This window comes from Colius striatus, chromosome 1 (genome assembly GCF_028858725.1).
Source record: "Colius striatus isolate bColStr4 chromosome 1, bColStr4.1.hap1, whole genome shotgun sequence".
NCBI lineage: Eukaryota > Metazoa > Chordata > Aves > Coliiformes > Coliidae > Colius > Colius striatus.
This window is the reverse complement of record NC_084759.1, coordinates 192,823,196-192,846,081: the sequence shown is the minus strand read 5'-3', so window position 1 is coordinate 192,846,081 and position 22,886 is coordinate 192,823,196. Positions and strand designations below refer to the sequence as shown.

Genomic DNA, 22,886 nt, shown 5'->3' with positions numbered 1-22,886 from the left:
AGTCTAGCCTTTATTGACCTGGGGCTCTTAAGCAACTCACAGTTTAACACTCAATTCTTCAGTGTAACAGGATTGCTATAATAAAGTAAAAAGAATTGTATAAATAATGTAGTAATGGAGAAAAAAGACATAAGGGCAATAACTCACAGGACTTTTGCAGTTTACAGGCAATATAACACTGATGGTTACTTCCAAAGTACTCCAAGAGTTCCTTCTAACAAGGCTTACTTTCATCTTGAAGAAACATCATTCTATATGCCTCCTACATAAAAACAGGGCTAACTTTCATACTGCTCCCTAAACCAGAAGGTGACATCCAGGAAACAACTTCAGATTGCTACAGCAAGGTGGTACGCAACTTCTTCTGTTCTGTAGTGGATCTTTCATTAATGCACAGCTCAGTGCTTACAGGTGCGCACTGTACCTATGACCATCTGCAGAGAAGTTTTTCTGACACTGAAAGAATCATAGGATACCTGAAGCTGGGCAGGAAAAAAAACCACCAATGACTATGGGCAAGAAAAAAAAATGGAAAAAATAGGACAGCTTGTTAAAACACTTAATTAACACCTGCTCCCACATTCAATTAATAAGCCCTTCTCCCACTGCACTAATATTTCAGATCTTTTCTTATTCACTGGATATAAACACTATATTCCACTAATCACCATTTTCTTCACAACTATTTCAATCTAGGCCAAAAGTAGTGGTGAGCTGTAGAATTGCTTTTCATCATGAATGCAGTGGACTGCTGTTGGCAGTTCATCTGTACAAACTCAAGGTAATATTTTTGTAACATCTCTTTAAAAGTAAATAAACTTTTATATTTTCTGTTCATCCCACTTACATTTTCCCCTTACTGAGCTGCTTTGATGTCAAGAAGACTGAAAAGGGGCACAGTATTTTTGAAGTTTATTTGTTTTATGTAGGCAAAGAAAATCTTGCTGGGTCCTTTTTTCCCCACTCTTTAATCTATTTTAATTGATTCCTTCATCAGTACTATCTGCCTTTCATTATTATGCAATCACCTTCAAGTTAATTTGATTAAACCTCATGCAAAGCTAGCCATTCTAGTCACATTTTGCAATCTTTAAAAAAAACAAACAAACCAAACCCAAATCTGAACACAAAACCACCAAAGAAACAAACCACTGGACAAATAACAAATAAGCCACTGGATAAAAAATGCATAAACCAGATTTGGGATGTAGTTTTTCAGGAATATTTGAAAGCAGTTTGTTAGGCAATAACAAAATTTTCTAACCAAAGTAGTTCTACTTACAAATAATCATTATTAAAATTGTCATCTTGCTGTTGTGATACTGAGAAATAAGTATCTGCACATTTCTGCACTTTCTCAAATGAAATTTTTTCAAGACAATCTTAAGAAATATTACTCAACATGCCAAATATGTAAAAAATTAAACCCTACGACAAATAGAAAAATATACCCTATATACACCTATGCATAAATCCCAACAGAAAACAATCCATAACATCCACCTTCTAGTTAATATAGATCAGTATCACAGCTCTAGATTTGCAGCTTCAATAAAAGACAATTCAACGTTATATCATAATAGTTTTAACCTAACTAGTGTCTAACTAACAGGATTTATTTGTTGTAATAGGTTAATTTGGTATAACAAGTTTAACGTGAAAAGCCCAGATTCCAGGGCAGCTAATATAACTTCCTTTAAAGGAAATATGCTTTTTTTGAAGGCATCGCTGGTATTTTCTGTGGAAAGAACACAAGATAAAAGTGTAGCTGCAATGCCTCTGTCATGATCGTATGCAATGATTCTTATGAGAACCACACGCCACTTTGGCACTGTAATTCAGGAAAGAAAACATTCACTTACCGCAGTGTGACTGGAAAACCTGTGGCTTGACTACCTGATTGCAGATATTGCACACTACAAGATAGAAATCATCATGAGCTGGATAATGGCCAAATAAGTGCATATCTGTGGGAAAGTTAAAAATATATACAAGAATTAGAAATTATGCTTTAAATATGTATTAAGAAAAAAAAAAAAGAAAGAATATACTGTAGGGCCACTAGTGTTATATTAATTTATACAAGGCAAATTTATATAGTGCTCCATAAGCTTCTTATGATGTTAAAGAGATTTTTTTCTTCTTCTGGCTTTTAAGCTCCTATACTGATGCTGTAGTCTCATCCCTCAGTCTGAGTCAGAACACAGGCAGCAACACCTTTGTCTTAACAGTCACTGCCAAGAAGTGGAAGAAGTGTTTCTTACTGGTCAACTGTTGGAACAGAAAATATGTCGTTTAAAATCTTTGCCTAAAGATCCTTTTAGAAAACACCATGCATGGGTTATGCTCCATGTTACAATATTCCAGGCTTGACTACTAGACAAAGTCTCCTACTTAAAGTTAGTTACAGTAACAAAGGTCAAGGATCCTACAGTTTAAAATATGGTCGGGAATGTCATTCCTATTACGAACCAGTTGTCATGACGTGAAAATTCTGATTTTGTGCAAATGTCCCTCCTGGTTCAAATGCCCTGCTATGTTTCCCCAACAAAAACTCTGGGAAGAAACAAAGTTGATTAATGACGTATTTCTCAGTGATGACATGAGGAATTTAATGAAATCAAAAGACGGTTACAGTCAGACAATGACAGGCACTTGCCCTTCTCTGCTGAAGCACATAATGAAATACACGCATTCTTAAGCCATTACAAACACAGAGTAAAATGGTCTGAAATTACTACTGAAGGCCTCAGAGCTCTAACATTACAAGTGAGGTAACTTGCTTCACTCTGCATTGCTATAACTTAAGACACATGTACTCATCCACTGCAGCTCAGCTTAGAGGGCAGAAACTCCCATCACTTTTATGCACTTGGGTGTGCTCATGTCACCAGTCCCAGGGCTGTTGACAAAGGTGCTGCTGCATCAGTAACCCTGTGCTGGGTATTGGCTGCGTGGATCACGCCACCTCTCAGCGCAGGGCAGCGACATCTTTAAAGATGTCATAAAATGGCATTCCAGTATCACCCAGCGGAATCTGAAGTCTACAAAAAGGGACTTGCAAATGCAGCTTCTGACTCAGACTGAAATATCAACTTGGTGCCTTTTAAATATGAGGAAAAATGAGAAGACCCTCAGTGAGGACAAACATACAACAGGAGCCATTACTGATAAACATCAACAACGAAATCCTACTTTTCCAATAAGTCATAACTTTCTTTTTAAATAGCGATTTCCTTAAAAAAAAAAAAATCTCTCAAGCAGATACCTTATTTTATTAGTTCTTAACTAAAGCAAACATCTTGGCCCTAGAACTACTTTTGTAAGTAATTCTGCCTTGGCGTGTACTACCGTGTAAGAAACATCATTGCTTATGATGGCAGTACTTGGCATGATGCAGTGCAGTGTCTTCAGCCCCCTAAAACCCCACTGAGGAACAAGACACTCCTTTCATGTTAATTCAGGCAGTATCAAAGGTAGATCCAAACAGGCTTATTCAAGCATCTTTGGGCACAAACCAGCATCACTAACCCACAGGTACTTCACAGGTTGATCCAATGTGAACCATTCCTTTATCCCCTGAAAACTGAGAGCCTCTCTATGTTACTGCTCATACTAGGCCATGAAATCCATTTGACCTCTTCACAATGCCAGTCTTGGACTAATCAAGTCTTTAAATGCATTACAACCAGATGAATACAATCAACACACTCAAATATAAAAGAATAGCATTTGTGACATATGAACTCCTATGCCAATTTCTTGGTGTAGTTAGTATTAGTACTGATGAAGCCAAAACTGTACAGTTAAGACTAAACCAAATCCTCATTAATGGTAAAACCCCCAAAATCCTAAACAGGCCTTATATCTGACTTGTTTGTTTTATTTCCTGTTTCAACATAAGTCAATGATCTTAAAAAAAAATCACTTTACATTGGTATGTTTTAGCCAAAGGTATCTTTGATCAGAACCTACAGATTTCCACAAAAAGCACCCTGAACTCCACAGAAAGGAGTCCTTCTTACAGGTATCATTTCACACAAACTTTCAGCTTGAAAAAATGCATTTAGTTAAAAGATGTCCAGCTCTCAGGAATATGAAATCTGAGTTTTCATAAAGCCTGGCTGCAGAGAATAACTTATAAAAACACATAAGATATTAACACTGTAGAAATCTATCCAAAGACCTATACGGAATAAGAAATCAGGTTAGTTCACGGGATCATAAAATCATCTACATTTTCCCAAGGCACCAATAAGATGGAGTCATGAAGGAAAAATCCTTGTATATGCAAGCTCGCTGCACAATCCTGGTGTACAGCACTGCATCTAACAGGTAAATAGCACCATTTGAGGTTTTATAATACTGAGGTGGCAGAAGTTGATATGCAAAGAAACTGCACAGACATGTAGAATGCACAAAACCACTGCTGTGACAAACAGCATCAAAATGATGGACAGATGCAGAGTAAGTGACATTCTGAGGCAGCGCTTCGGAAGATTTTTCCATTTTGCAAGTGCCTAGAAATAGTCCAGTGAAGTGCAAGTGTCTAGAAATGCAAGTCTTTTGATACGAAGTTATTAGTTACTTGTCACAAGTCCACTCAATCCAAGAATTTCAAGGACACAAGACCACAGGTTGAAAATCAGAAATAGGAATTACACCACACGAATAAATTATTATTGAATCAAACTAGCTAAAAACCTTAAATTAAATAATCACCATCTTTCAGATTGGATTCCTTAAATACCTCACTATGCAGGATTTTGTGAGAGAGGAAAATTCAAGTCCAAATCAGTTCAACTAACTCTATTAGTTCATCGATGTTAACAAGATTGGGGCAAATCAGTTTTCATGTTTAACAGGACAAGGGGTAATGGGATGAAGCTGGAACACAAAATGTTCCACTTAAATATAAGAAAAAACTATTTCACTGTGAGGGTGAGGGAGCCCTGCTTAGTTGGAAGCAATGGTGATAGGCACTCTCCAAAGTTAGCTCAGGAAAGACTCTTTCATGGAAAAAGTTAAGATCACTGAAGAAGACAGCAGGTAATTGATGAATAAAGTAGGTGACTACCAAACAGTTCTGAAATAATTGTCAAAGCACAGAAAGAACAGGGAGGAACATAAGAATGACTGTTACGAGCATTTATTTTCTACCAAAACTTGGGTCCCCTCTAAAATGGAAAGAAGGCGTCCACGGTCTGCATAACTTGCCCCAGGCTGGCATGGTGATCTCTATCAGAGCCTATTATCTGCTTGTTCCTTATGTGCAAATACAGTAAGTAAAAGCAGTGCATGGCCCTCATCACAGTTACTGCATTTCACTGCAAGATGCTTTCAGTAGATTTGAAGAAGGCTCTTGATGGCAAGAAAGAGCAGATAACTTATTTTCCAGTACCCACATGCTCTGTGGAAGTGCTAGCTATACATAACCCTACTCCTGGCAGTACTGAATCATCACCCCCTCAAATGAAATCTTTCGTCCAGACATGTTTGTTGATGCTGTACACTCACAAAACCTTTGCTTGAGAATGAGCTAGTCAACTAACAGGATGTGAGATGATCCCATATCATGTGAAAAACATGCAAGACAGGTGGAAATCAGACACAGTGAATGTGGACTGCAGGAAATACAACTTTTCTAGATCAAAATCTTAAACCAAGTATTATTTTGTGCATTTTTTGCTATACTGCTTGGAAAATAACTCCTGCTTATAGTTTTCATATTACTAACATTTGTAAATAAAAAGACAGCTGTAGCCATATGACATAGTTTTGTAAGACATCATCTTAGTAAAATGTGCATTAAAAATACAAACACCATGGAAACAAAAGAAAATGCTGCTTCTGGAAATTGTGCCACAAACACAAACATGCAGGTGTCAGTTATGACTTTCTATCTTCTGCAATTACACACACAAAGGAATTATATTTAGTAACAATCAAAGCCAGATTACTTATATGAAGTTCCTTCTCTATTATTACATAATAATTTACATCCAATTGTGTAATATAACACAAGCTAGAAATAATCTGAAACATTCTTCCACTGCAGAATTAAGGCTGTCAAAAAGTAAGACCTCACAATATTGCATGGGAAGTTAAATTTTTAATTATGATCTTTTGCTATTAATTATGTACACTTTAAACATTCTCTTACATGTAAGTTGCTCCACTAAATATACACACAAATAACAGAAACACAAAATGATAGGGGTTGAAAGGGACCTCTAAAGATCACCTGGTCCAACCCCCCTGCCAAAGCAGGTTCACCTCCATCACATCACACAAGAACCTGTCCAGACAGGTTTGGAAACCTTCAGGAAGGAGACTCCACCCCCTCCCTGGGCAGTCTGTGCCAGGGCTCCCTCACCCTCACAGGAGATAAGTTTTCCTTATGTTTAAGAGCTTTTTGTGTTCCAGCTTTTGTCCATTACCCCTAGTCCTATCACTGGACACTACAGAAAAACATGCTGCCCCATCCTCTTAAACAACATATTTTAAATACTTGTAAGTGTTAACAAGATGTCCCCTCAGTCTCTTTTCTCCAGTCTGAACAGCGCCAGATTGTGCAGCCTTTCTTCATAAGGAAGACGCTCCAGTCCCCTGATCACCTTGGTGGCCCTGCACTGGACTCTCTGTAAGTTCTTTATCACTCTAGTACTGGGGAGCCCAGAACTGGACACAGGACTCCAGAAGAGGCCTCACCAGGGCAGAGTAGAGGGGGAGCAGAACCTCCCTTGACCTGCTGGCCACACTCTTCTTGATGCATCCCAGGATGCCCTTGGCCACGAGGGCACATTGCTGGCTCATGGTTAGTTTGCTGTTCAAAGTCTGTTTTGAAAAATATTCATCTCGTTTATGTGGAGAGAGAGAGAATGGGAGGAAGTAGGGGAGACAGACAGACACACTGGTTTAAAAATAACAAAGAAAAGCTAAAAAAAAAAAAAAAAAGGCAGTGCCAAAAAATGGCAACGGACAAAACCAATCTCATGTGGTTTCACCAGCCTTGGCGATACAGTCTTCTTAACTGTGTCTAGAAATGTGCTTGGAATTTCCCTCTTGTTCCACAGAAGTGACAAACCCATCCATCACTCCAAAATGGAGGCATGCATAAAATCTTTCAGTGCATTAGATTACTTTTACATTTGAGATTACTTCAAAAACTAAGTAATTTGAATGGTGAATTGAAACTTGAAACTAAAACACTAAAAACACGTCTTCGGGGTATTAATCAGACAGCAGTTAAACATGCTTGCATAGACAGGTCAGTCTTAGAAATAAATGTCACATTCTTTCCATTTAGCATTGGCTTTGTTTCCCCCCAAGTATGGTTTTCCTCTAGTTTTCCTTTTTTTTTTTTTTAATTTTTTCACAAAGCCCAATAAGTTCCTTCAGTAATTAGTTAGTATAAATTGCATTTTATCCCTGAAAATGCCAGTCACAGTTGCAATTAATCACGGAATAACTTAAGCTGAAAGAGATCACTGGATGTCATTTACTCCAAGCCCCTGCTCAAACCATGGCTAACTTCAGGGTCAGAACCATAAAGTAATGCTCAAGCTCATTTACTTTATGCTGGAAAATGCAGGTCATGGCTGAAGTAGCCATGAAATTGAGGAAAAAGCAAAATTAAAATATTCAGGACAGAACTAACAATGTTAAACACCACTGTCCTAAGTCCTGATTGATGTCCTTCGAGTACTAATACAAGGAAGACTCTGCATGCTAAAAATGCAGGTGATTAATGGGAAGACAACAGAAATATTGGATGTTTCAACAACAGCAATAATAAATGCCACACAACAGTGACAAAGACAAAAAAAACCTCAACCAAACAGAAAGGCGTAAAAATAGCAAATAGGCTTAACAAGAGTCAGTGTGGCAAAGAGTCAAGGTGATGACACCTTTAAACCACACCAGGAACTTCAAATGGTATGTTGCCTCCCAGGTTAAAGCAATCATGAGGATGCTGACGATCCTAAAGAATGCTGGGAATTTTTTATTAATTATAGTTTATGCAGGAACTACTACCCTCAATGACCTGGAAAGATTTTGTACTGCATTACCTTATCTAGGCACTTTGAAACTGAAGAGAGGATGGAATTGCTGCCTTCCAGTTCAAAAGGCCCACGACAACAGAAAAATGTAGAAGTTTGTAATTAGGAATTAGCAATCGAATGGATTTACAGCACCCGCGTACCTTTCACAACCATGACCTGTTTGGAAGGGATTATAATGTAAATTGTACATCACTGACATTATTATTTTGCACAAGATATTACGTATTAAAAAAAGAGAAACAAGCGTGAAAAAACATGTCAAAGCCTTTCTTCCACAACTCTGAAGACTTTTTTGAAATGGATATAGGCTATTCGCCATCCCAGTCTAAAATAATTTGTCAATGCTGGGCCAGAATTACTACCAGATCAACACATCACAAGAAATCTGGAAGACAAAACCCAAACCTCACAGGTCTAGAAAGTATGCTGCAGACCTATGACACCAAGAAAACTCAGTTTTTCACATCTTAAGATATCTAGAGGATAAGAGTATAGTTAACATGAGTTTTTCCTCCTTGAAAAACTTACTTCTTAAGACTCACTTATATGGAGACATATGGCCCCTTACCTCCTGGAGTAGGCAGCAAACAGCCCATCTGCTTATGGAGTCTTTACCTTTCTGTATACAACTCCAAATTACTAGTAAAGTGCTCGGCTACTCTTTTGTGTTTGCAAAGGCATTAAATTTCTTCTGTAACAATCTTCTTCCTGTAACACTGTATGACACTCAAAGTAAGTGTTCTGCAATTTTCTGTTTCAATAGTACGTCAGGCTGCAGTTCCACAAGAATTTAAACTGATCAAAGTTAGCACTGGTATGGTCCTTTTTGCCTTCAAGCTTCATACTCCTGCCCCTCCCTTGTACTTGTACCATCAATTAACTGATTACACAAGAAGTCAAACCTCAAGACAAGTCTGAACCAGGACGAAAGTAACAAGAGGAAGGACAAAACAAAACAGGAAAAGGTTTTCTGACAGTTTAATTCCATGAGCTGTCCCCCTGGAGAACCTGATAAATGCTACTGCTAGTTTAAGTGAGGGGAAGGAAATAGAGCCCAGAACTGGAGAGCAGGAGGAGCAACAGGACCAAAGCCAGTTAAAACCACTGTGGAGCAGCATAGTTTCTTTAGTTCGCACTGAAATCTCTCACACAAGTATCTGCAATTTTAAAGGAAAGCACTTGGTTCCAAGATAAGCTTTGTAAAAATAAAGCTACTTGTCTCTCAGTTAAAGATAGGAAAAACCAAATATATTAATTTGTACTGTATAAAAACATTCAGAAGCATATAATCTCCTTTCATACTGAAGTAATCTTTAAAGCCAGGTTTCCACTTTACCATTTAACTTCCCAATTATTCTGTGCGATGTAACCAGACAAGTTAACTTTTACCTTCGCAGTTACCAAACACTCTGGCTTTCCTGCCTGTCATTCAGTTAAAGAGCCACCTCATTTCTGATGTAAAGGGTGTAGGTGATACTACTAAGAAACCAGTGCACAGTAAGAAGGGGTCATATACCACTGAGGTCTGTTTGAATTGTTGAGAAAATTTAGGTTAATGTTTTATTTTTATTTTTTTACGATTACAGTTTAAACTACAGGGCAAATACAACCATTAAACATCCTAAAATAAATTAATGGAGTTTATTGAACATTTGCATTTGGCCACTGCAGGCCAGGGCTGGAGTGACAGGATATGACCTTGGAATAGAACAGACGGAGCAAAAACCAGACCATTCACTGCCTTGGCCACGCTCTGCATTGGCCCTTCTTGTGCAAGTCTGCATGGAAGAACTTGGAGAGTGGAACAAGGCTGAAAGGCAAGGCCAAATACAATTTAGCAGACTGACAGGCAATAAACTCCATACTTATAATTGAAATGAACATCATTCAATTATACAATAATTAGTTTTAACTAGATAAGTGTAATCATAATATATGAACATGAGGCAATTGTAACAACTCTGGTAACATAAACTACTGCCTACAAAGTTATAACTGCTCTTGCATTTCCCCAATTCAGATTACACTTCAGGAAAATTATCTCAAGTAGCATACTCCTCATGAACCTGGATTTTAAGCTGACTCCCATTTCACATATTCCTAGAGCTTACAATGTCTACCATTATAAAATTGCACAAAGTCAATACCTAGAAGAAAATCCTGTTATGTGGTAAAACAGATACCAGATAAGCATATTAACACCCAAAGACAGGAACAAAAGAAACAAATCCCAAATCTTCCACACATCAGTTATTTGTCTCAAAAGTCAAGGTGAGCAAAATGCAAAGAAAAAATAGGCTTTCATGTGTTTAAAAGCAAGCTAGAAGAGTCACATAATTCTAGACAGTATCTTCAATTAGACCAATAGGTAAAGAGTTAGATGTAGCTTTTGGGCTTTAAGGAGATATGTCCCCAAAATGTCTCTATTTTCCCTATCAACTACAGTTACTCTAACTAAAGATATCACCTCCAGCTACAAATTTCATCTTGTTTATGTCTGGAAATCTTCAGGGCAGCAACAGTATTACCAAATGACAGCAAAAATTAAATTACTGAGGGCAAGGAAACATTAAAAGATACATTATTTTTAAGGATCCAGACTTCAGGATACACTCCATATCTTGAAACAGCGGTGACATTTTTAGAACATATAGCATAATCCTCTCTAGACTCCCAAGTATGGAAAGCATGGCCTACAAGTCCAAGAGACTTTTTTACCCTGCTGAGACAATGGATTTCTCTTAGATGCTCACATATATAGGTATCAAAAACCTTGAAGAGAGAGCGTGGCTGTACACAGGTGTGCATACAAAGGACAGAGAATTTGCAAGAGGATTATCAATCTCTGCCATTAGATTTGTGATTTCTTAGCTTCCCACAGGCAGGCGTAAGGGGAGGAACAGCAAGAAATCATCTTCATTTCCCTCATAATTCAAAGTGAATGTCATGTACCTTGACTAGAGAGCCTCCATGAACCACTATATAACAGAACAATTCTTTCTTCCTTGAACATGTATCAAGAGAAGTCTCATTTCAAATGAGACTTGTCAGCATGAGTAGTATCCTTCATGGATGATGGGACTAAGTTTCAGCTCAGATTGATGTATGGCTCTTCTGAATTAGATGTTTGACCTTTAGCAAGTTAGAGAGTTGCACCACATACAGACTTTCTGCTGGCAGAGCACACCTTGACACAGGAAGAGCTGTCAGATCTGTGAGTTAACTACAGTAACTCACAGAAATACACAAGTTGCAGCTTTTGATTTTCTCTCAGGAGGTTGTTCAGCTTTCTGATGCCTAGCCAAACACGCTAAAGAGGCATAGAAACAGCACTAACATACTGATCCTGAAGAAGTAGTAAGGTGAAGATCTGGAGATATCAAATGCTGTTTGAAATTTATGGGGTCTTTTATTTTTTTTTCCTTAGTATTTCTGAGAATTCCTGCAGAATTTGAAGGAGACAGCTTTGCTTAACAGATGAGAAAACATACCTAACTTTATGGTAACAGAGAACAACTGTACTTTCAGGAAGTTGTCTATATACAAGGTATTGTGGTTTATTACAGGGCCTGTATTAATGCAGGTTCATAGACTAGTACCAGTGGATCTCAATCTGCCCAGATCTTGCTCTCTGAAGGCAGATTTAATTGAAAGAACACCGCTAACACTTGCACCCTGAAGTCTGCTGCTTCTCTTCACATCTGGGTTGTTACAAAGCTTCTCTGTTCCTTTTGCTATAAGGCTGATTTCTTCTTTCTTTCTGGGTTTCTGCAGCAAAGCTTAGTCCAGAGGACTGTGATCAGATCAAAGCAATTGAGACAAAAGATAAAGAGGTTGAGGAAGGGCATGTTGAACTTCAGCTTAGTAGTAACATAAGATATTCACTAAGTATAATTTCACTGTCATAACATGAAGCTAGGGGGAAGCTGCAACTCTTACCACCTTCTCCTGGCTTCATACGTGGAAGACCTTAGCTTCCCAAGCCTGCTGGAAGAACCTGACAGTTAAAAATACTTGGTTGGTCTCACGTATGAGAGCAGCCTACACTGCTTCACTGGGACAGAGCAGCAGCAACATCCACTTCAATAATCTGTCCTATGTACAAAATATATTTCCTCCCTAACACAACACCAATTTGGACTTTTAAAAAGAAATTAAAATGCAAACATTTTCATTCTGCAGAAAATTCAGGTCTTTCCACTCCAAAGCAAATCTTGTACATATCTTTTAATATTCAAATTTAGTCAACAATTACTAGCCAACTATTTCTGAGAACAAAATGAGCTCTTGTGAGGTTATTAGAACAGCTAAAGAACAGTCAGAGTGACGAGAGAAATTTATTTAGTCTTGAGTTCACCATACATGTCACTTCCAATTGAGGATGTGTGAAGAGGTGAGAAGACAGCATAAATTATTGTCAATTGGCCTTCTGTATCGCAGCATAATAATCCTAAGCCTTCACTATAATCATTAAGTATTTACTAATGATGTAGGTATGCTATTACTTAATTTCAAACCAGCAGAGCTTCTATCAGGATTAGTGCAAAGACTTGAAGCTTTCCATCGTGCAACTCAAAGCAAATACTTCAAATAACAAAAAAATAATAATCCATCTGTAAACTACACAACAGTATATCCATACTACAGATCATCTTTACAGGGAGTGAGGGTGAGTACTAGAGTGTTTTTTCCTTATTTTTCCCCACTTGCTAAAACCATAGCTTCAATGATCTCAGGTGAGCAACATTTGAAAGGAAAAGAAATGTCAATAAAGATCAGAGAAGTTAAGGAACTGCTGAATACAGACATATTAAGAACTACTGAATATTCAGCAAAAAAAAAGATATATTTTTAATTAATTAATTAATAACACTTAATGAAGTCCATCATTTGCAGTGCTAGTAAGGAAATACTACAAGGACTACAAGTCTTCCATTTTTTGTCAATGCACACTACAGAAAATATATTTTCCGTGCAGTAAAACAGTCTTCAGGAGAAAAATCCATGACTGAAAAAACCCTTCACTCCTATTTCATCTGTGCAGACTGGGATGAAAGAGACTTTAATCCTCCAACTGGTGTTTCCTTCATAAACAGCAAGACACAACTGGCACTCACACGCCAGCCTGCGAAGCTGTATTGTCTTCTGCAGAAGAGCAACCCTGGTTTATGGCAGTACAACTGGACTGAAGGAGAGCTGGCATAATTCCTGTCTCCTGAACAACATTCTTGCATGACTCTGATTAGATTTTTCTGTGCCTCAGTATCCCATCTCTAAAATCAAGATAATATGCCCTTTGTCTGTCCTGCCTGTTTAGATTGCAGCCTTTCAGTATTCTCTTACTATTTGTCCATACACTGCAGCTACAATGGGGCCCTTCATTTTGGCTGGGACCTCACTGACTATAGAACAAGTGATGAATACCATAACTTCCAGTACATTTTAGAAAGAGGGTGTGGCAACTGGGATTCTATCGCAAAGACTCATTAAAGACATCTTAATAGAGCAGCCTTTTCACATCCAAGGGGCACATAAAATTGCAGCAAGTATTCTTCCGCATTGACATCCTAAAATAAAACTTTTGTTAAGCAGTCTTTACAGAAATCCCACTTTTTGGAGTAATGTAAATTATTGAAGGTTAAAGTAGTCCTATAAAAATGAATTTTTCACAGCTTTCTAGCATTTGCTGTCTACCTGCTATATAGACTATTTCCATTTCTGGGTCTGTCACTTCTTCCTAACCTACAGCTAATGAAAGAGTCAAATATAACCTGCAACCTGATCTACGTAGACCTGCTTCTGCAGGCGGGTTGGACTGGATGATCTCTAAAGGTCCCTTCCAATCCTACCATTCTATGATCTATGATAACTAAGTATTTAAATACTTTGCACCTCAGTAATCAGAAGCACTCTTTGAAACTAATTAGTTATGATATTTATGAGATATATGTGCTTTACAAGTAAAACAATCTGTGTTATTCGAAAGCTGACAGAACAAATTAAGGGGCCACATCCTATGCAGCCACATAGAATCACAGAATGGTAGGGGTTGGAAGGGACCTTTAGAGATCATCTAGTCCAACTCAACTGCAGAAGTAGGTTCACCAATATCAGGTCACATAGGAACATATATAAAGTCCTACTTTTTTCAATAATTGCCTGGCTTTTTTTCAATTCCCAAGTCCATTGTCAAAGGTCCTCTGCTTGTTACTTTACTCTGTGTTTAACAAAAGCCAAGGGCAAGAATATCTTTTAAGAACTCACAGAAGATGGAAGGTGTCTTAATCCAGCTGGATATGAAAATGTATTGTCTAAATGCATTGTCTAAAAGGAGATAAATAATTCCTATGCTAATTCTCTGCTTTTTACGTTTTGTGTCCTACAGTTATAAAAGCATCTCTCCAGGAATATTGTCTCTCATGTAACTGGTCTCTCCTAGAAGTTACCTTCAGATAGACTTTCAATAAGATCATCTTTTTCTTTCATAAATTTCCAAATGAAATAGATTTTGTCCTCTTTCTTGTTGGTGTGCAGATCAAGGTACCGCTTACAGTACTCAACTGAGCTTTTTTTTCAGTTAAAGGACTTTATGCCAAAGAGAAATATATGATAAAACGTTGATCAATGGATAACAGGATATAGAAATGAATGAGAAACTTTTTAACTTAAGTTTCAACACACAAGAACTCTACCCCAAGGCTATTTAGACAAAACAGTTACAACAGGCAACAATATTTCCTGCAGAAGGGCAGGAAGAGAAGTCTTTAGTTTCACTAAACATACAACTCCAGAAAATAGCTCTCCTGTTTTAAGGATTCTGCTCTCAAGAGAATAATTATCTTTGCAAGTATGATCAGCCAAATATTTTTACTGTCTGAAAAAGGACACATACATCATCAGCTCTTACACTGAGATTTATATAGTACACTTAGACATATGCACCACAAACAGGACAGGAATATTCTCCTACTGATTAAACACATTAAGTATAGATAAACTAATCTAACAATGCAGCACTTTGTATTGGTACAGTATCCAGGAGATAAAAGCACAGTTTTGCTAGAATAACCAAGTCCATGTCAAGAGTCTGCTGCACACCTCAGGGAGTGTTCTCACCTCCAAGACACAAACAACACTTAGAGAAGAACATGATCACAAAGGTCTTGGGTCAGTGCAAGCCTGTATGCCACTAAAGCAACCATCAATTCTTTCATATGAACATTCTAAACCATATGTACATGCTGTATTCAGAGGTACTTCCTTCCTTTCTGCTCCCTCCTCTTTCCAGAGGTTCTACTAACAGTTACAGTTTGTCATAGGTACAGGATCAATCACAGTTTAAAGCCTCAAAATAAAGCTCTGCAATGAAAGTGTTCACCCTACAAAGGGAAAAACTTGGCTACCAAGACACTCTCATGAGAATCAGTCATTAGATAAGGGAAAAAAAAAACCCCAAAACAACTTGTTCCTATGTTAGGCAAAAAAAAGCCTTAAGAAAATTTAGGAGCTTTTGCCAAACAAAGAATGATTAAAAGAAAGTAACTTTTTCCCTCCTAAAATACTTAGGTTCTGAAGACTTTAAAAAAAAAATCTGCACTTCTTATGCTGCACAGTACCTACTCATAATACCACTCATTAGTTTAATATTGTCACTCAAAGGCATACACACTAACATAATAAAAACAATGAATGGGGCTCTTTCCTTTTAATGAAAGAAAGAAGCAGTTTATTAGTTCAATGACGTGATTGTTCTATTTCAATTTCAGACACGCTGAATACTGCACAAGTCATACTGTGACCTGCACCTATTTAATTCTCACTATTTAACAAACAAATGGTGCAACAATCTCATTTTCACATTCTCAGAGACTTGGAAAAGCTTCAGTTGTCTTTGGAGGTATATTGTTTATTTGCTGGACAGAAGAAAAAGGTAGCTTTCAGAGAATGAACCACTTAAAAAGCATGAAGATAACTGTTATTCCTAATTTTAATCTGAAGTATATGACTACTACAAGGATCTTTCCAGCTCTGTCTTCTTTATATTACCTCATTTTCCACTATTTGGCCGCAGCAATGAGTTACTTGTACTTGGTTAGCACTTTGAGAGGTAACTTAAAATACCTCAAGGCAGCATCTTTAATTCTTGATGACAGTGGATGTCATTAAGAGTTAGTGGGCTGATTCAGATCTTGAGATGTGCTAAACTGACCAAAAAAGTAAGAATGTTGTTGGTGTTACCTGACCACTGAGGCAGTGTGCCTGCTTCTCAATGCAGCCCCTTGAGTCCAGTTTGCTTGCAAGTGGGTATGCTGCAGCTTCATTGCTGTGGGCAACTGACTGAAATCAGGATATGAAGAGCTCTGCCATTTCTACTAGAGAGCTGAGAACATCCCAGGATGAAAACTACAATGAGATTAAAGCAACCGGCTGAAGACGAGTCCCATCAGTGAGTGTCGTGGGTTCTTGGCATGAACATGCAAAAAGTCAGCAACAACATTTGCTGATGTGACTTGGTCCCAGAGGTGATGCTTTTAGCAGCACCCTGCTTCCCAGATTAATCTCATCCACCTAACAGCTCCTTGACATGAGCAGACCACTTAACACTTCTTATGCTGCAGCCTGATATCTGTCAGCTTTGCTTAGAAGGAATCTCCCTTCCAGCCATTATACTATCTGAGGATTTAGGTGTAGTAAAACAATGGTTAATTTATTTTATCCAAAATTACAGTGTTGAGGTACCTCTGCAACACTTTAAAAGACTTAAAAAAAAAAATAAAATCAACAAACCACAATTGTTTAAAGACTGACTTTTGATGTGTTTAGAATCCATGTTTTCTCAAGCTTTTCTTCAAATATGCTATGCCTCCTAGTACTCCACAATTTACCTAATTGTAGGGCCATTTGAACAAGAGGTTTGCTAGATACAGCTTTTCAGAGACACTCTCAGTTCTTTGGCATGCACTTGGCCTCAGCAGTGACGGCGTGTTGACTAGACAGAAGAAAAAGGACACAGAGAAGCAAAAATGCACTGCCTTGTCTCATGCATTTAAGGTGCACTCCAGCATCATAAAGCAATACAAAGTCATCAAGATTCATGGACAGAGATCACTTAGGAGACCTTTTCACCAACCCCATTAAACAAAAATATCCTCCACATTATTACAAGGAACAAACCTTACCCCCATTTACTGTAACAGTACGAGTCCTTGGAGGGCTGTTACTAATTACCGCACAATCCAACAGACAGGACAGTGGACAAAGGAGGAGCCAAACCCTGCATTCCTTCATTGTCTATTGGGAAAACTTCTAGCCAAATTTCTTGAGTTCTTAGTGTCTTTCTCTGTACATCAGGAGGAATTATGTACACTTTAACTCCAAGTTAAACACTTTCAAATTTACCAATTTTCTTGTGCAACGCCAAAAATAAGTCTATTTGTTATTATGTGTATGTTAATATACATTAACACCTCATCTGCATGCTTCTGTGATAGTTACAATGGCACAAGTGACAGCTAATTCCTATCATGACATTTCATCTGGAAAAAAACCCAAAACATTGGTATTATTAACTTTTACAAAAGACTGAGTTCAACAAAATTCAGTTTCTGAACACCCTCCCCTGAAAATAGCCTAAATAAGGTACAGCAGTCATGCAACTGAACATCTGTCCACTGAGAACTGGTTGTCTGTTCTCCAAATGGAACTACATCAAGGATCAGAAGCGAATTCTTCAGTTGCTTGTGTGAGCTGAAACTGCTTCACTGTAAAAGAGGTACATATGTATCTTGAGGGATGCAACACATATCAACACACGACTGAGCTGTGTATGGTGCTTCAGCAACAATCTGTGGAAGGTACCTGCCTCTGGCATCTTGGGAGCAGTTGGGTGAGAGATTAATGTGGTTGGTATGTGTTTTTAATGAAGGGCAAACAAATATAAATTAATATAACATTATTATAATATACATTAACCAAAAGAGGCTATGAAATTATTTGTTAAGGACATCAAATATCTGAGTATAGAAAAAATGTAGTATGCACTAATACCCCACTCAGGACAGAACAAGGAGTGACATCTGTAGAGTGCATTTTTGGAGTGTAACTCACAAAACCTCCAAGCGCACCTTCCTTCTGAATCTCTCATTTGATGGACATGTGAGCTTTGTTGAACTCTTTAGCTGAATGGTACAAGAAACCACTTGCTAATGTGAACTCCCTGTTAATGAAGCTTTTGTAAATGATCTATCCAACTACTCTACAACTAAATACTGGCCAGTTTCTGAGACAATCACAAATACTTTCCCCATCAAAGTTCCAATAGAAAAGATATTCTGTAGATATCAGAGCAGAAAGGTTGAACAGTCAATTTTTTTTTCAAGCATTCATGATAGAAAGCCTTTGCCTAAGGAAAATTCTTAAGCCCAGAATACATTTTCTTACATATTCTTTAAATCTAAAGCATCTTCAAAGTTTCTGTCATAGGCAGAGGATTCCCAAACCACTTTCATTCTTCAAACTGCATTCGTTCTTTTAAGTCTCTAAGTTCAAGTACAGTACACCATTTGATACCTAAACAGAGTCAAAAAGCCACACTTGTCTCTTAATTGAAAGTATTAAAGAGTCAAGGATCTTTGTATTTTATAAAACTGACCTCTTCTTATTTTGATTAGAACCAGTTGTAAAAAAAAAAAAGTTTAAAAATCACTAACTGGGGAAGCACAGACTCTGAGGAAGTTCCTAGGACATGAAGTTAGGACATGACTAAGGCAGTATGGATACCTTACCTATAAATTTCTTTATCAATTTAAGGAATTTGACACCTGAAATATTACTATATAACATTATCACTCATGATCTATATTTTCTATACTTGAGGGATACTTGCAACACCCCTTTAAGCATTAAAAACCTTGTAATATTACAACATTTTCTCAACGTAGTTTTACGTTAGCAAATAATAAAAAAAAATTATTTTTTCCTTCCTCGCTGTATCATCCTAAACTCTTCAAAACCAGAAATCAGAACTTGCTAATTACAATTTTGTTTCTTTATCATTAAGCAGTTTCCATTTCATGCACCAGTTGAATTTTACAGCTAACACTATCAAAGTCATTGGCTATTAAATTCAGCAACATACACTAACAATTTCAGTGCAAAACACATGCTTAACTAAAATCCAATTGTGGATTCAAAATCTTGGTCTACAACTGCACCTGTATGAAGGGGGAAGTTTTAGTTTCATCTGACAGTCATACTTTACAGCAAGGAAAATATTGCAGTTATCTACCACTTACAGCTCAGAAGATGGCCTGTCACAATTAATGTATTTTAGTGCAGTATCAACAGGGTAGCTATCAGAAACTAAGAGATTCCAACTCCCTTTGTCAAAGAAAAAGGAAAAAAGGAGCAATCATGAAAAAGAAATTAAGATACAATTAAAAATCACCAGTTACCATCCATGTCCAGTTAATTATCCAAATATGTCTCAATTCATATTAAAATAACTTACTCATAGCTAGTTCACAACCACTGTTTACATTCCAAGATAATTTACAAGTGCTTTACAACTGCATGTTTCAATAACCTTACAAGGACTTTTATTCCTCTGTGGTAACAGAGCATTGCAAAATGTTAAACTTGTTGCAAAACCAGTTGACCATGAATAAAATCATCTCTGCTAAAATTCCACCAAAAAGATATACAAAGAAGAATTAAAGTTTTCCTCCCATGTGGATATTTCTTCTTTGGGAAAAAAAAAAGTAAATAATACAGGACTATTTTTTCCAGTTCTATCATCAACTGTCATTTCCCATAGTGGAAATATATTTCACTTTAATAAAGTTATAGAACAAATGTACCAAGGCCTACACTTATATATTTTAATATCTGGATTAGTAAATTATCATCATGACATGTGCATACAGGGATATAAGGATCTCCATAACCAACATGCACCAATTTGTCTGTGTGGCTTTCAGTTACATTCAGAAGACTTCTAGATTTTACAAAATCCATACATAAATGAACGAGCAATGTTCACATCTTCAGTACAGTCAATATTCTGAACTTTCAAGAAAGGGTTTTGGACAATCAAGCAAGATCATTCATAACGAGAGCTATGCTGCTGTTAATGAAAACTTTGCCCTCTATTTTGCCATGCAGAGTGCTGAAAACACATACCAAAGGAATGGTAAGCCATTAGTAGCCCAGACATCATCAAAACTCAGGACACTCTAAGCAAACAAAAACTTAATCATTTACCACACTCCTTGATTCCTTCAAATACATTCTGTTAGTTTGCAAGCTCCTGTAGTATTCCCATTAGGCATATCTGCACTTACACATGAAGGAAATTAGGCAAGAGGGCATGCTACTAGCCAGAACACATCTCCTGAAACTTCATAAGATGAACTCACAGAACTCTACCATGGTGTGAAATCCCCTCCACTCCTTTTCCCTATCCAATTTCTACATTTCTCTCACCTCTAGCCCTCCATACCCTGTCAAACTCCAATAACTAAAAACAAACCTATGGCAAAAAACTCCAGGAGCAAATCAAAACCAAGTAAAAGAAGGTATCACACACAATGCCAAGCGCCTTTCTGTAAAGTGTCTCTTTGAATGAGCCAACTCCATGGGAGCACTCTGAATCAGTTCATTCTCATAAAAAGAAAATAATGAACTGATACCTGCTAAAGTGAAGGAAAAGCCTCCTTCAAGCTATGGAACATACATAGTGCCATCAAATTGCTATTCTGACAGTTGCTTGGATCTAAGAGGAAATTCTAAGGAAAAAACCCTCACAATTCAAAGCTATCTGAGGCTTCTATACACAGGTTAGTGGAGTGCCATCCATAGATATTCCTGTATAAATAATACATTCCAAGGAGAGGTTTGCCACTGCTATGTGGACAGAGACCTGGATTTTGCTAAGTACCTAACTCTGCTTATTTTAAGTACAGCAGAATTTTAAACAAAAGAAAACAACAACAAATGAAGCACAACTATTCTGCTGACAAAACCTCTTCCATAAGACAGATCAGTAAGACTGGTACACTCTGGAGAGATATAGACAAAGAATGAAAACTTTACTTGCCAGCAGCAGTGTAAAGCTATGGTTGATCTCAAGTCTCCCACGTTCTCACATATGTACTTAGTCCTCTATTACCCCACTCTTCATAAAAATATCAATGGCTCTGTACTAACTACACTGTGTAAATAATAACATATAGGTCTTTGGGGAATGTTGTTGAAAATGTGCCAAGTGCTGCAATTACATGCAGCAATTTATTTTTTTCACTCACCTCAGCCTCATGCAATCTCCAAATGAAGGTGCATCTCACTAAAGCACTCAGGCAACATAACTTGAGATTTATCTGATATGTTTGAAGCAAGTCACTTGGTCTCTCCATGTTTCTGCTTTCCCATCTGTGACCCTTCACAGAAAGTTTGAGAAGCTTAATTTATTAGCAGCCTGCCAAGTGCTTTAGACAAGTGTGCTACTAAAGCATTACAACTGTGTTCATTGCTTCTGAAAGGGTAAACTGTTAGTCAAATCAAAATAAACCTAACATTAAATAAACCTTAAAAGAAGGATATACTTTAAAGTGCAGAAGTGTCATGTTTACCTTATTTGCCTTTACAGGAAAAAAAAAAAAATCTCCAGACTTTAGGTATACTATTACAGTAGGACATCAGAGATTTGACTTTCTTCTGAACCCGTTTGCTCCCTTTGCTGTTACACTCCTAAAGGAGGTGATAAGCAGAGAGAAACAAACCAGCAACACCAACTGAAAGTGACACATGCCCAGTCAAACTTACTGCCCCTAGGCCACAGGGGAAGACCTCTACACACTAAGGCCTGTCAGCAATCTTTAACTGACAGCAGATGTCAACCACAGGTTGCCTAATTTGGGCAGAAAACAGTCTGGATGCTAATACAGACAAGGGTGAACTGTTCCCAACACCTACAAAAGGCGGTATTTTAGACACTGTCAGTGAACACTATGTAAGCACCAGACTTCTTTCAAAGCAGTACCCACATGGAAGTTTTGTATCTATACAAGTGCGAGGTTCAGGCTCTCGCTCTTCTGTAAATGTTGCTTTTGCTGCAATACCACTATAATAAGACTATTCTCAAAAAGCCATTCCTATCAAGAGAAACAGTTCATCTAAAAATACTGACGATGGACAAGGATCATCTAAAAATACACATATTGATCACATCCCAAACACCAGTTCCAGAGTATATAATATAAACTTTTCATAGCTAAAACCAATTGCTAGAAAAGAGATAGTTGAAACAAAATAAGAAACTCAAGAGAGAGATTGATAATTAACTATACTTTTAGCTTTACTTTTTAAAATTTATTTTATTTTAACTTTTTTAACTATTTCTTGTAATTTTCCAAATTATTAAAATATGAACAATCAATTAAGACAAACGTTCTCCAACGTATCACAGATCAAAAGCAGCTTTCATTCTGACAAAAGACTGTACAGAAGTAGTATCATCAGATGAGGGAACATAACTGATGCCTCGAAAGAATGCCATTTTGAATCATCAGATACTTCAGAAAAATCTCAAAACTCAAAAGCAAACATGATTACAGAGAATTTTCTAAATCCATTAATATATGTATACATGTACACATATATTTTTTAGGCTACTTGTCTCCAGATTTTCAGCATATAACATTGCAGAGCTGTTCTTCATCTTGTTCTTGCTAACCTTTTTGTGTGCTTTATATATTTTTCAGACTACAGGTGTGTATTTGTACTACACCTTGCTACTACCTTATCCAGCACACAACTTAGAAG

At 37.3% G+C, this 22,886-nt stretch overlaps 1 protein-coding gene across 3 annotated transcripts in view; it reads right to left on the bottom strand.

The window, feature by feature from the left end:
* ATXN7L1 (ataxin 7 like 1) overlaps nt 1–22,886 on the bottom strand; it is a 115,314-nt gene that overhangs the window by 74,322 nt on the left and 18,106 nt on the right. For 2 of the 3 annotated variants that reach the window (XM_062018918.1, XM_062018912.1), the window contains exon 3: nt 1,863–1,967. The exons of the other annotated variant lie outside the window; for it this stretch is intronic. In XM_062018918.1, the coding sequence (XP_061874902.1) occupies nt 1,863–1,967 (105 nt within the window). The remainder of the gene's footprint in view (nt 1–1,862; nt 1,968–22,886) is intronic. 3 annotated transcript variants of the gene reach the window in all.